This window comes from Mugil cephalus, chromosome 1 (assembly GCF_022458985.1).
Source record: "Mugil cephalus isolate CIBA_MC_2020 chromosome 1, CIBA_Mcephalus_1.1, whole genome shotgun sequence".
Lineage (NCBI taxonomy): Eukaryota > Metazoa > Chordata > Actinopteri > Mugiliformes > Mugilidae > Mugil > Mugil cephalus.
The window spans coordinates 38,966,625-38,982,259 of NC_061770.1; the positions used below are offsets into that span (position 1 = coordinate 38,966,625).

At 40.7% G+C, this 15,635-nt stretch overlaps 1 protein-coding gene across 6 annotated transcripts in view; it reads left to right on the plus strand.

The window, feature by feature from the left end:
* nrxn2b (neurexin 2b) overlaps positions 1–3,068 on the plus strand; it is a 690,784-nt gene extending 687,716 nt beyond the window's left edge. For 5 of the 6 annotated variants that reach the window (XM_047590084.1, XM_047590056.1, XM_047590066.1 and 2 more), the window contains one exon: positions 22–3,068. In XM_047590084.1, the coding sequence (XP_047446040.1) occupies positions 22–917 (896 nt within the window). In that variant the 3' untranslated portion in view covers positions 918–3,068. The remainder of the gene's footprint in view (positions 1–21) is intronic. The other variant, XM_047590093.1, reaches the window with a different exon arrangement.
* The last annotated feature ends 12,567 nt before the right edge of the window (positions 3,069–15,635 follow it).

The window sequence follows — 15,635 nt, forward strand, 5'->3', positions numbered from 1 at the left end:
GTTGTCTCATTCTTGTCCTAGGAGGTGAATTAGTGTTGCCCATAATAACGGTGGACTCCCTAGACCCCCCATCCATCGCCACCCGCTACCCAGTAATCCCCCCGCCCCCTACAACCTACCGCCCCCTCCTCACCCTGCTCGAAACCACCAAAGAGTCCCTCCCCTTGCCCAACGGCCGGCCCCCATGCCCCTTGGACCAGGAGGACTGCGAGGAGACCATCGAGGTGTCGGCGTACGGCTCGGGGGAGATGACTGAGTCGGATGACGAGGACTATTACAAAAACTCCCCCCTGGTCACCGACAGGACTGTCCTCCCTCCTCCCCCGGCCGTCGAAGGTGGTGTCCAGAACCCCCGAGACCGCCATTTCTCACGCTTCCCCAACTCCCACCGCCCACCTCTCTCCTCCACTCCCACGGCCAACCCCGACCAGCTCGGCCCACGCGTCAAGCCAGCTGGTGGCGGCAGCAGCAGTAGTAGCAACAACAACATCCCTGCCGGGAAAATGAACACCCGGGACCAGGTGCTGCTGCCACCGGCCCACCCCTCGTCTGACCCAGGCCACCGCAGAGTCCCGGGAATAACCTACCCCCCTAATTTCCCCCATGTTCCCACTCCAGGCCCCACGTCTCCTGAGAGAGGACTCCCTGGCGCCGTGGAGGTGCAGCAGTCCAGCAGCACCACTGGAATGGTGGTGGGCATCGTGGCAGCCGCCGCCCTCTGCATCCTCATTCTCCTATACGCCATGTATAAGTACCGCAACCGCGATGAGGGCTCCTATCAGGTGGACCAGAGCCGCAACTACATCAGCAACTCGGCCACACAGAGCAATGGCGCCCTGGTGAAGGAGAAACAGCCCAGCACTGCCAAGACGGTCACCAAGAACAAGAAGAACAAAGACAAAGAGTACTATGTCTGAGGGAGTGCTGCAGCGACACACAGAGACAGACACTTAGAAAAGGAAAGAGACAAGAGAGAGAAGGGGAGACAGAGAGAGAAAAGGCAGTATATGGCTAATTCATTTAACACTCAGTATTGTCAGGTGGTCATACGTGTTACCAGAGGATTCACACCTTTCAGCATTGCCTTGACCGATTGATTCATCTAAACTTAACTTGTCAACCATGGTGCAGATTTTAACAAAAGGCTCCGATCTCAACACATAACTGTGCCAACAACCGTGTAGCAAATGCTCATAAAACAGCGATTTATGGGTAAGCATTTGACTTATTGGTTATTTAATATCTTGAGTACTGTAGGAAAGCACAACCATCAGTATTTGTGTCAAGGTCTGTACATTCTGAGGCGAGCTTGTGGTGCATGCGTCACCTTAGACAGTATCAACATATTATTTTCCAACCGGGCTCGAATTAGCAACTTTGACATCCTTCTGTAAAATCAATATACTGCCAGCTTACAGAAACACTGTGTCCAAATCCAGCTCTCCCACCTCTGGAAGTGTTCAACATCTCTCTGATCTTGTCGTCGGATCTTTCTCTCTCTGTTTCTCTCCTTGTCTACGGTGCCCAGCAGCCGACTGCAACGTGAACTCTGCCGTGTTTCAAGCATGTAGTATTCATTTACGAAAAAGAGATAAAAAACTGATTTTACCTTTCTGTGGAGTTTAAAAAAAACAAACAAAAAAATACGATGATTGATGATCATAACAACGTTAAACGTAGCAACTATGTGAGACGCCACCGCTCCAACCTAACGGAAGCTAACTTGTACGTTTAGCCGCCAAAAACTTGTCGAGGCCAAAAACCCCTTGGTCGTCCTTTCGTTCCAGCAGATCTGTGTCATGTGTTTCTGGGGCTCCGGGGCGCCCTCTAGTGGGCCAGCAGAGAAAAACTGTCACGTCCTTACAGTTACTAATCACGGAAAAACAGAAAAAACCTCCAGCAAACAAGATGAACTCTGTTCTATATAATTATAAATATATGTATAGACGTTGAAGAAACCTATGGACCTAAATCGTGAGCGAGTCTAAGAGTGTGTTTGCTGACGATGCACAGCGAAGACGGACTTTAGGATTTTTGACGTCGGAACAGTTCCACCGCCCTCTCCTCAGAACCCTCGTCCCTTCTCATGAACAGTATGGCTGATGGAATGCGTTGCTGCAAGACTCAGTCACTATGTTTTGCTCTTATAGTTTTTTTTTTATTTGATTCTTTTCTCCGGAGAAATGAGAGACACTTTAGGGAAATTCTGAATTCATTCTTGCTGGAGTTCCACTGTGGAGAGAGATACCTTGCAGCTGAATAAGCGACTGTGTCTTTCACCCCTTCTCTAGCCTGACTGGACTGACGGCAGCCAAAGGGCAAAGCAAACTTTGTGGAAAGAGCACACAAATAAAAAGGTGAACGGCAGTTCCCCGGAAGATGTACAACTGAACTCTAGTATTCCAATTTTCTCAACTCTATAAAAAAAAAAAGAAAACTGTACCATGAAAAGAAAAGAAAAATCCTGAAAAAAGTTTGTGAAATGTCTAAATATTTGACTCTCATCCCATTACTAAGAGAAATGTGTTTTCCCTACTACCATTCCTGTTTGGAGAGATAAAAAAAAAAAGACCATGATTCTGGGATTCTGGGAAACTGAAATTTTTATGTATTTTCTTTTGGTAATTGAGCAAATGTGATTTGGGTTATGAACATGAAACCATGCATTCTCCTTTTCCAGAGGGGAAAGAGTTCCTCGTTTTCTCTTTACATTCTCCATCTGTCATCCTCAGCCTGTTTCTTTGTCCATTCCTTTTTCTCTGTATGGCAGATCATATGTCCCCATACCCCCGTGGAGAAAGCAGGCTCTATCCATCCTCCGGTTTTCATTTGTCTTATATCTTTTTCTGTCTATACGGTGAGAGACAAGATGGCGGCCGATTCGTTCGTCGGACTCCGTCAATTCATTCTCCCGCCACATTTGTCCGGTTTATCTCTTTCTCCACTCCAAGCATACTCCTCCCAGTATCTTCCTGTTCTTTCTAAATGTTATTGTAAAGTGTTCCAGTGAGATGACTCTAAATATGTGTACATTAACAGAGGGAATACACTTGGTTATATACTTCTTACTCCCTGCGTTGTGTGGTTTGTTTGAAGTCTTCTGGTTCGAGTTTACATTTTAAGACATTTGCAAGAGGATTTTTAACAGTTTTTAATACCAAACTAATTACAGAGATGCTGTAGTCACATTGTGAATTTCATTCACCAGTGAAGCTGAAATACATGCCCTCACATCTACATTCAATATAAATATATGAGTTGGAATACAACATGTTTATTGCTGGGATTTTTTTGAGGAGATGCCCACTAAACACATATTGGATAAAAGGTTGAAAGCTGGACACAGCGGCTATAGCTTAGCAGCATAATTGGTAACATTAAGGTTTCACAATGAGGAGAGTATTTACAGAAAATGGATCCGGTCAAGGTCACTTGCACTTGCAATATTTCACATTGCAGTGTAAGGATGAATGATTGGATTGGTAATTTCAAGGTGTTTTAGTTCAGCTTCCTTTTGTTAGAAACTGTCAAAAATATAATAAGCAAATATTGAACCCTGACTAAATTTACTTAAGAAGACAATATCTGCTTCTTATCTACAAACCATGAACAGTTTTTCAGGTTTTAAAACCATTTTTTACCACGTCCATTTTCAGAATTAGCGGATTTGAGATAAGTACATCAAATCTGCATTAATTTTTCATCATTTGATCGTCCCTAAAGTTCAGGTTTCCTAAATATGAGGCATAAATACCAAGAAGGATGTGAAGGCAGAGGCATGAAGCAAAGATTCTGCTTAAGATCAAGGTGTGTACTGGTGTTTGAAAAAACATCATAACTCAGTCATATCTGAGCACACAGACCTGATGCGGGTATTTTTAGGTATTCTATGTCACACTGTCAGACAGTATAAATATCTGCAGTGCACAGAAAATAAACATCCATAACATATATATATATATAAACACTTTCTATATAACTGTCAACTCTCAACTGAACGTGTCTTGGAATGAAGACTTCATTGGTCGGGCAATCTTTAGTGTCCCTAAGAAAAAGGCTCTACACCAATAGCCTTGCAGGATAATCCATAATCACACTTATTTAATATTTGCTGAATGTCAGAGCAAACTAATTAACACCATGTCAAAGACCTGCTGGTGTGACTTCACGTTTTTTTGCAAAGGCCAGATCTTTTGTTTTAATGCTTGAGGTTTTGAATCTGAACATATGAACAATATGAACTGTGTGTTAACAATATGGCCAGGTACTAGGAGTTTACAGACTTGCTGACTAGTCGATTTGTCGACTTCACAGCTGTGTGGTGTTGACTAGTCACTGATCACATGACAATAACAACATGGACGTCTCAGAGAAGACACGTGTGCATTTGCAGAACAAGCAGGACTAAACAACATAAAACATAGTCCCATCACCCCAGATAGTATTAGATATTCAGGATGTTCTGAAGAAAGGAGATGGGGAGGTCTCTACAGGGCTGGTGGCTCAGGAATATCTGGATCAACACTTTTCAGGTAGAATTAACATTTTTACAGACAGTATAAAAGACCCAGAGACTGAGCGTACAGGAGCTGCAGTTTTTATCCCATACAATAATGTAAATGTTAAGAAAAGAACCGTAGATCACCTGGCAATTGATTCAGTTGAACTCATCGCTATTTTACTTGCATTAGAATGGATTGAGGAAAATAATAAAAATAACACTATCCTACTATGAGATTGTAGGGCAGCACTTACAAGTGTAAAAACAGTGATGTTGGGTAAATAAGATTGTATTTTTGAAGTCCACAGCTTTCTGTATAAGACTGTAATAGACCGTATAAAAAAGGGGCTAGAAGGAAATGAGGTTGCATCCCCCTACTGTAGATATAGACCGACGAGCAAAGCGGAAGAGAAATCAATTATCAAAAATTACACACAGGCAAGATGGCAAAAATTACTGGGCTTGTCATGATACTGGAAGGCACCTATATAATACATAAAAGCCGGTTGGGAAGGAAACAGTAATAGGCAGGGACAGGACAGAAGAGGCAGTGATATCTCGCATTAGAATAGGACATACTGAGTTAAATGAAACGCTACATAAAATTGGATGGAAAATTGTCTGTTTGAATGCAGGAGGTATAAGGCAAAAAGGAAGGTTTAAGAAAGCAAAAGTAACATTCAGTATAGGAGGTCTTAGTACTGTCTGCTTCAAAAGTCTCATGATGTTTTTAAAAGAATCGTCTTGACAGGATTTAGTTTTGTTTTTATTTTATTTATTTTTTGTATCTACTGCCCGCACTCCAGTCCAGTAGGTGGCGGTAATGCTCCTTCAAACCGATTACCAACCGCCAATTAAAAGAAGAAGAAGAAGAAAACTGAGACGGGCGAGGAGCCCAGCGGCCAGTTGCGGCAAACCAGTCGCGGTTCATCAATTTTGTGGAAATACGTTATTAAAGAAGAAGCCCATTCCACCGTGACATGCAAAACAAGTAAGTCAGTCCTGAAATTCAACGATACACTATTTCAATGCATACTCATGAAAAGACATCAGCTAATGCTAGCAGAGGAACGATCTTTTCAACGATAGTCAATTAACAACTTCACAACCGTCCTGTGGTAACGTAGAGGAGGAGGAGGCTGTACATCAACAATTTGTTGGTGGATTTCATTGAGGGCTATGTTATTCTCTCTTACAACACGCTATGAAGTTCTGTTCAATGCTATTGACGGCGCCGATTTATAAACATGTCTGCAGCAGTATCTAAGCGAAACTGTTTATGTTCAGCCCTGTTGTATTCTACTAGTTGACATTGTTGCTGTGCTTATAGAGCGTGTTGTTTGTCCTTGATGTCAGTGAATGCACCATGTGAGAGCTGCATATTACTGAGAAGCGCCAGGCTGGCAGGAAAACCTCAATAACTTCCGTTGTGTGAGACGCTACAAAGGCTATACATCTCTGCAGCACAGTATATAGCGTACAAACTGTTTGTTCTCAACATATGTGTTGAGGTCAAGTTCATAGATTTCACTGTTGTAAAGTATTTATTTATTAGTGTCGTCGTCAGCAACTAGTCGAGTCTAAACTGGTCAGCTCTTATTTTAGTAGTTATCATTTTAGTAAAAAACTAAATGGATTTGTAATCCTTGAACATACTGCAAATACTAGCTTTTAATGTCTTCTTTTTATTAAGGCCAATTAGTCTATCACGTACAGCTTACTCAATGCATTGTGGCTGAACCTACTGCAGATTTCTTTCATCCATTACCACCAAAGTGTTTAACTGATCTAGGGAATCGAATAGATATCGGTTTGAATACATGTGATCACTGAAGGACGGAACCTCCTAAATAGATGTCATAGAAGTTGTAAACCACAGCTAACGAACACTGACACAGTGGTTGTCAAGGGGGGCCCCAAAGTGTCTACCCTGCTGTAGTGTACTGCTGTACTGTAGAGTTTTTAATCATTCTTTAATCGGTGTGAAGACACTGGTTCTTAGATTAATGCGATGAGGGATTATTAGCATCACTTACCCCAACAGAGAGGACTGGTGGAGCAGCAGGACAGCACGTCTGGAGCTGGTAGGGATTCACTGTAGTGCTGAAATATCACTTTAGCTTCACTGAGAAGCTGCTCTCACTTTGAACTGAGGACAAAGGAAAAAAACGTCAATTTATTTATTTATTTTTTATTCCTGTTGATGATGGTGCTGCAGCTTTTTAAATGCACCAATTTATTTTATGACCTGCCAAGGTGTTACATGCCTTCGTGTGCACAGATGTTCAGTCAGGAGTGTTGTTCTAAAGGTGTTGCTTTGCTGCGATACCACTGAGAGAAAAAAACAAAACGAAAACAAGCATCTAATTTTAATTTTAATCCTAACACCCGAACAGATTCCAGCCCCCCGAAAATAAATTCCTTGTTCTTAAGTGCCACAGTTTAAATTCACACAAATCCCACGCTAGTTAGTTTCATTAGTTTCAGCTCGGTTGCGGATTTTTATTTTACAGCAACCGCTTCTGATGAGGTTTTATTCGGATAGGTTAGACATGAGTCTTCATGATCGACCTCTTGTTAAAAACACATTTCCGATTGTGATGCGGAGATCATCACCAGTCAAGACAGTGAATATGTTTCAATGTAACGGTTAAATCATGCTAATCTCCCAAACTTTAAATGACAATCACCCAACTCAAGCACAGTCCTCACCACCGCTCCAATCAAAAACGCAGGGGATGAGAGACTCAGGTAAGAGCTCTAATGTAGTACTGGTGATTTATTTGACAGACAAGAGTCTATTCACTGGACTAGGAAGGGTATGAAAGCAAAGAACACAGTAAATTAAGTTAATTTATTTCCAGAAGAAGTAAGACAGGTCTCCTGGTGACTGGCAAATTTTACGAACGCAAGTCATTATGATTCGCTACTTACCATACACAATTAATGTTTCCGTCATGCTGCATTTTAGGGAATAGAAGAGGCTGCAGAAGCACACAGTGTATAAGCAGTGGCCATTACATGCATTAGCATATCTACGTGCAGCAAAACTTGTCCACATACTGTTTATTCACTAAAATACATAATGCATTTGTGAATCTTCATGTACTTATCCTAAGATAAGTACCAGAGCCAGCCTCAGCTAATTAATCAAAAAGTAAATTGAATAAAAACTATGTTCCTGTCATGAAATTGTCCTTAATCTGTTTTATTTACAGAACATCCAGATAAAGCTATCAGATCTGTGCAACAGGATGTGCTGTCCCTGCGGTTAATGCTAACATTCAGATGTTAAAGCAACTACAGCTTTTACAACAAACATTTTGGCATATGCATATGCTAATTGTGATGAATACAAAATCCAGCTGAGGTAGAAGGGAAAGCTGTTACTTTTGCAGATATTTAGTCAAAGACAAAATCACTGTGCTTATTTTGATTATGAAAATTACTGAGATTGAGCGCTGTTGCTCATTTTTCCAGAATACTTTACTTTTAATATCTGGCAGCTATTTACAATTTACTGCATATTATCACATTATCAGTGTAGGAACCTTCCGGGAGAGGAACTAGCCACAAATCTGCAAAAGGAATGTCTCAGCTTTCAAAAGCTGTTGGCAGTTTTTTTTTTTTTTTTTTTTTTTTTTTTTTTTAAAGACCGTGCCGTAGTTAGGGTAATCTAAAGTGAGCTTTTGCAACCTTGCCACCAGCGACACATTCGGTTTGACAGAATTAACATGAGCAATATTTCTTCAACATGTTTGAAATTCTGATTAGAGATTCCAGCTGTTTACATGGACACTGAATATAATGATCTGATATACTTGGGTTTACACTGATCAGACATAATATTATGACCACCTTAGTAATTTTGTGTAGGTCAGTGGTTCCCAGGCTTTTCCAGCTCAGGGCCTACTTATAAGCCTTAAAAATTTTCACGGCCTACTTCAGATCCTATAAATATGGAGGCCATATAATGCGTTTTCAGAGCACTTTTTTTTATTATTATTATTATTGTGACATGTTGCTACACCTTCAGTATTACAGTGTTCGATCAGCACCACACAGATGACAAGCAAGCGATTGTCTGTAACAGGCTAATGATTCATAAATAACGCTATCCTTCAACAACGGAGAAATACATTGTCATATGTAACAATTTGGCATCCAATTTCCGATCCAAACAAAATACAAATATCAAAAGAAGCCCATTAAATCTATAGAACTACAAATGAACCCCAACCAGTCATCAAGATAATATACTCTAAATTACTCTAAATTGAATCTTCAATTTAAGCAAAAGCACTTGCGGCCCACTTGCAGTACCTTAGTGGCCCACAGGTTGGGAATCACTGGATTAGGTCCTCCTTTTGCCTCCCAAACAGTTGTGCCTCATTAGAGAATACACATGGGCCTTCTGAGGGAGGGAAACACAGATACCATCCACAGATACTTGATCTGTTTGGGATCTAGTGAATTTGGAGGCCAGGTCAACACCTTGTGCATATTTTTCATGTTTTGTTTTGTTTTTGCTTTTTTAGTTGTGAAGGTTATTTGCGTCTCCTGTTGTTTTAATGTTGTGGCTGATTGGTGTACATGGCCCATGCGATAGAACACAAGTGTCAAACATAAGGCCCGCAGTCCAAAAGCCGTCTGCCGGAGGGTCTAATCTGGCCCGCCGGATGTATTTGCAAAGTAAAAAAAATATTACAAAAGAGAAAAGGAGATTAGCTACAAATTTTCCAGTAAAAGCAACTGGTATTCCTTAGATTCACAAGGTTTTAGGAAGAGTTGTGGACACAGCACAGCACTGAGACCTAGAACTAAACAGAAATTACATTTGTTTTTCTTCATAAATGTCCAGTTGTTCATTACATGTTTCGTAAAAATGCTGCTCATAAAATGTACACACTTTCAGTGTTCTTTGCGCTAAAACAAAGGGAAGCATTAGGAGTTGTTGTTATTTACAGGTTAATATGCTGTTGTGTTACTGGTCCAGCCCCCTTGAGATGAAACTGGGTTGTGTGTGGCCCCTGAACTAAAATGTGTTTGACACCCCTGCAATAGAAGAACGTAACCAAAGTGCACCCACGTTTCCAAAGTGCACTTCTTTGAGTTACACAATCCTTTTGCAACCACTGTGTTTCTATCACGTCTTCCACATCTTTACCCCACATAGGGCAAACATGGGCAGAAGTTGGTTATCAGACACTCATATCCATTGGTTCAGCCTGTTTTGCCTGGAGTGGTGATGCGTGTCATTTATATTCTTATTGGGCACTTATTGTGATCATTAGTGCAACACTCTTGTCTGCATAAATGCATGTAAATGTAAATGCAGGTGACCATGGCAACTGTTTTGGAGGAATTAGGAGCAGATGTTGATGTTCTCCCGACACAGGCTCCCCCTCTGTACATTGACAGACAAGCTGCCTATCTGCTCTCCCTGATCCGCTCACCACGGTGCTCACAACATAGCGAGCTAACTGTGGCATAGAGGCCCGTGGTTTGATGAGATAATTTGCACCCAGCACTCAACAAAGACACAAAGCAAGCCCGACATCCAATCCTGGGTGGATGCAGAGCAATTAATAGACTCCCCCAGACATGACTGAAACACCTGCCTCCAACAGCAGACCAATTACTCTGTCCTTCCCAAATCATAAACCAGTATTCCACCTGTCCACACCACACATTTGGATCTAATTACTGCCAAATCAGAATCAGGGAGCAGATAAATATTGACGCTGAGTGAGGTAGCGAGGGCCGAGGCGTAGCACATTTCTGCAAAAATGAAGTGACCTTTAAGACAAGCAGCGAAACATGTAGCAAAAGCAAAAAGAGGAGAACGTGCCAAAGCAAATCAATTACCACCGGGGATCGTGTGAGATTCCACACCTCTCATGTGCTGCAGTTTTGTTTTTGGCAAACAAAACCTGATATATTTGCTCTTGGTGGAGCTTTGGCTGGGTAATTTCTTGATTCGGTTTCATAACACCTACAGTGTGTATATTTGCAAGCATCTCAGTCTGGTGGTTTGACTGGATGTGTTGTACGGCCAGATGAGAGCAGACTGTTGGGTCCACATGTTCTCTTGCTTGCTTTTGCTTTTACCAGCGACCATTGTAATAATATTCATATATAAAAGATTTGTAATTATAATTTTAAAAGATGAAATAACGATTGGGACCGACTGGGACCATAAAAATACCGTCTACAATCAAGCGTCTTCTTTCAGCTGTAAAATGTTATCACAGTTGCAGTTATCACAATTGTGAATTCAGTGTACACATAGGTATATTAATGATAAATGACTGGCAACAGATTAAAATAAATAAATAAACAGATGAGGCAGTAAAGTGGGAGCCTCTTACGGTTTAATGTGATCGCTAAACCAAGTAAAACAAGAGTCATGCTGATGCAAAAAGGTGTGCAAATCACTGTCCATTTTAGCTAGCAATGTGAGGCTATAGGCTAGTGTATCAGTGAAAAATCAACACCCTTAAACCTGCATGAAGTATATGAGCTACGCTCTCTGCTCTCAGTGTGACTAGGTGCTGGCAATGGCATTAATAAAATATAGGTTATTTATTGTGGAAAAGATACAGGTACAGATACCTTGGATTTCTTGTTTCATAACTATTTACTGGTGTGTACTTTATCTAGTTTCTTAACTGAACTGAGCAAGCTTTAAAAAACATTGTACTTCAGCCATTGACATGTTGACATGTTAAAATATATTCTTTGCATCCCTACTCACACCACCAAGCAACTAAATACTTGATTCCTTCGTTTAAATTCTACCAAAGTTCTTCCCAACTTCCTAGAAGTTTAGTCTGCTGCAAATAATTTTTCAGCAAACTAGTTCAACAGCTACAAGGGGGGCACCGGTCCAAGGATGTCGATCACTCTTCGTCCCTCACTTTGACGAGGAGTAGCAGTCTGCTTTAATCAAGCTGTACACACTGCATTAATATTTCAGGATCGAACTGGTACGAGCTACATTGTGCTGTGCTGGCCCAGAGTGGAGGCCTCCTCCGGCGCACGGTATATCTTTTAAATGAACCCATTAAAAACGCTACGCGGTCTAAAGTTGGACAGGGACTGAAAGCGGCGACGAGTCCTGTTATTTATACGCAAAATGGAGCAAGCGAATGTAAATATGCGTTCAAAGGGCAATTTATAGCACAAGAAATGGTGGGAGCCAGCACCGGCTGGTGATACATTATTGTTGCGAAACACAATGAATTCATCAGAAGCAATTAAAGCGGAGCATATACTAAAGCCGCTTGTCCCATCATCTCTCACTGTGATAGATGTGAGCACCCTGTGTGTTTTGTGTGTTTCTACCCCCCCTCCTCCATTCTCCAAGGATTAAAACGACTCCTCTATAATCGAGTTTTGAACAGTCAAAAGTCTCTGCGGTGCTCCCTCTGCAGGGATCGAATCAGCCCCAAACCAAAATCAAAAGGGTCTGTTTGCGAATCTGGAGCAGGGGTCGTTAGAGGTATGGAAGGAGAGAAGACCGAGACTTCTCTGCTCCATTTTGTGTGGCGTTTCCTCCCTATTTCATCATCCAATCTCTCCCATCCCACTGTGAGTTGTACTCCGTGGCCACTCTTCCCGTTAACTCGCCAATCTATAAAATATGATGTGCACACATGCGTGGATCCCGAGCACGATAAGATATGTCAAATATTCCTCTGCTAAACTGAGATGACCTCCTCGCTGCTGCTGCTGCTGCTGCTGCTCCTCCTCCTCCCACAGACTTTTTTTCTTTTTTCCTCCCCGTTCTGCTCAACATTCAGCAAATCAGAAAAAGTAACAAGGCAAAGACAAGTCTGTGGCTTCATTTCCCCACTGACAAAACTGCTCGGTTTTCACTGCAAATGTGACATCACTGCTTAGACAGACACAGCCACCGCTCTCGCCGCGCAAATTATCATCACTGCGCTGGAGTGCGTGGTGTGTCTGAGCACGTGTGGACGCACGTGAGAATCGGAGGAGGTGACGCTGCCGCGGACTCAATTTGGTTGTTTTCTCCTCTCTGAGTAGAACCTCAAATGAGCTGTGAGATGCCTGTGTGTGCTTGTTTGTGTGCGTCTTGTTCAGGGTTTAATCGTGTATGTGATTGTGCACCCCAAAGCAGCATTTATGACAGAGATGGGGGGCACGAACAGACTTTGTTCGAAGTCCCCAAAGGAAACCAGGAACTTAAGGTAATCCTCATATTCTGTCTCCTGGCACGAGGAAAACAAAGTTTAAAGCAAGTCCAAAGGCACCCACAGACTCAACACTGAGCTCTAAACCTGAAAGGGCGGATGCAGAATCATCTTGCATCACACATTGAAGCAGGGTTGTCAAACATACGCCGAATCTGGCCCGCGGGATACATTTGCAAAAATACATCTTATGTATCTTTGACAGCTGGCAAATGCATTGGATTGGATTTTTTGTCTTGATAATTGGACTTTTTTTGTGAAAATTGGAATTTTTTCTTGAAAATTTGAATTTGTCTTGAAAATTGGGACTTTTCTTGAAAATTTGAATTTGTCTTGAAAATTTGAACTTTTTCTTGAAAATTTTAATTTGTCTTGAAAATTTGAACTTTTTCTTGAAAATTAGAACTTTTTTCTTGAAAATTGTGCTTTTTTATTGAAAACCTTATTTTTTCTTGAGAAATTGGGCTATTTTTTAAAAATTGGAAATGATCTTGAGCAATTTCAAGTCGTTCATAAAAGATAGAATAGAATTGAAAAGAATACCCTTTATTGTCTTTATACAGTGCAACAAGATTGGAGATCTTCTCTTTTTCAGTCCAGAAACACAAGTATATACAAAATAGTGCACAAGGTATTATTTACAAGAGATTTACAAGACCAATTTAACATAGTAAATACTGAGAAATATTGCAAATATACAAATTATAAAAAATATATTTTTATAGCAGCAGTGATAAAAATGTAAACATGTATTGCATGAGGTTAAAAACAGATTAAACCCATTAGCAGCATAATGTGTAGTAAGAAGTAATGTGTAGAAGAAGTGTTATTATACATCTCGTTATTACATTGACAGATTTAGCATGTGAGCATTAAGGGTGGTGATGGCTCCGTAAAAAGAAACTGTTTTTCAGTCTGTTTGTCCAGACTCTGATGCAGCTCTAGTGCTTCCTAGAGGGCAACAACTCAAACAGCTGCGAAGCGGGGCTTCAACTGTCCTTCACAGCATTGCAAGCTCTGGGCACAGATAAGAGATAAGATAAATAACAGATAAGGTTTTATTTGTGACATACACAGTTTTAGCACAATGGACAATGAAGTGTATTGTTGTACTGGCAGCCAGTAGTTACTAAGTACTATTAGATCTAAACATTTTCATGATGTAATTGTACTTCTTTGCTATTGTGTTACCGGTCTAGCCCACTTGAGATCACATTGGGCTGTATGTGGCCTGTGAACTAAAATGAGTTTGACACCCCTGCATTCAAGGGACATTTTTGTGTTTTTGACCATCATGCTATTTATTTGTTTAAAAAAGAATAGCATGACTTTGACCACTGATACTAATATTAGGTCCCTAACCTAATGTTTTGTTTGTGGTACACTTCTTCTTCAACCTTGCATTTACAAGAACCTTTAATACTTAAAAAATATTTAAAACATTCCCATACATCCCCATATTACAGACTGGTAGCTAATTGCTCCATTCACAACAAATATGACTAGCCTTTAAATGAAGTTCTGCATAATTATGGTTTCGCTTCTGTAACGTTATCCTTTTAAATGGCTAAACACAGTAAATGAGAGCTTGCTAATTAGTTGGTGCAGGGGAAATGCACTACCAGTCAAAAGTTTGGACACACCTTATTGAATTGAATGAGTCCAAACTTTTGACTGGTTGTGTACGTCCCACCGCAGATCAAAGAGTGGGGGCTGTCTACAGCGCCATTAGACGTGTTCACATCCACTCTTACTTTAATGACGTTTTCCACATCAGACAATACAGGAAAAGGACAGTTACTTAACGGCGATCGCTCGCTCACTGTCATGGCTACTGCGACAGAACCATCGCTAACGTTATCAGACCTGTGCTTCTATCTATCTTTCTTTCCCCTTTATTTCCGTTCTTTCCTGTGATGTATCTATTTTTAAAGTGGAAAAGTTTGGTGTGAAAGGGTTCCTTAGAGTCGTGTACTTTCTGACTGTGAGCTCCAATGCATTACTTCTCTTTAAGGTGCGAACACTTCGCACTTTACGGTTGGTTAACTGGCAGACAGGTGGAGGGTGACTGATTAATGATGACATGCTAACAAGTAGGAGTATAACGTTATAACGAAACGAATACTCATAATGAGGGTTTTAATCCTACCAGGCCAGTTTATGTTCCACTCTTACTCTGTTTTAGTCAGAGTTGCGGACATGACACAACACTGAATCCCAGATCTAAACTGCAGCAATGCACCAAAATTTAACTTTTTCTCGAGAATTTTAATTTTTCTTGAAAATTTGACTTTTTGTGGAAATTGGACTTTTTCTTGAAAAGTGGACTTTTTTGTGTAAATTAGATTTTTTTTCATGAAATTTTGTTTTTTTTTTGTGAAAATTAGATTTTTTTTTCTAAAAAAAAAAAGATTTTCATTTTCAAAAATTGGACTTTTTTTGTGAAAATATTTTTCTTTTTTTTACCATTGGACTTATTTGTGAAAATGTAATGTTTTTGTGAAAACTGTCTATTTCTTTCAAGGTTGCTGTGAACAGGTTCCTTAGAGGCATTTCTTATACTTTCAATTGTGAGCTCCACTACATTAAGTTCCAGCTACTTCGCACTTTACGGTTGGTTAACTGGCAGACAGGTGGAGGGTGACTAATTAATGATGACATGCTAGCAAGTAGGAGTATAACATTTGAAGAATCTATCATAATGAGAGTTTTAATCCCACTGAGCCAGTTTATCTTCCAGTTTCTCTGCTTTAATCTGCTTTAATTTTTCTGCAGCTATTCCACGTGGAATATAGGGGCATTTTACCACTACTGGAGTCTCCGAACATCTGTGGGATTTGCATAGTTTTCCATTTCCATCATTGCTCATTAATAAAAGTGTGTGTTGTGACTAAATGTTTACGTCTTTGCGCAAG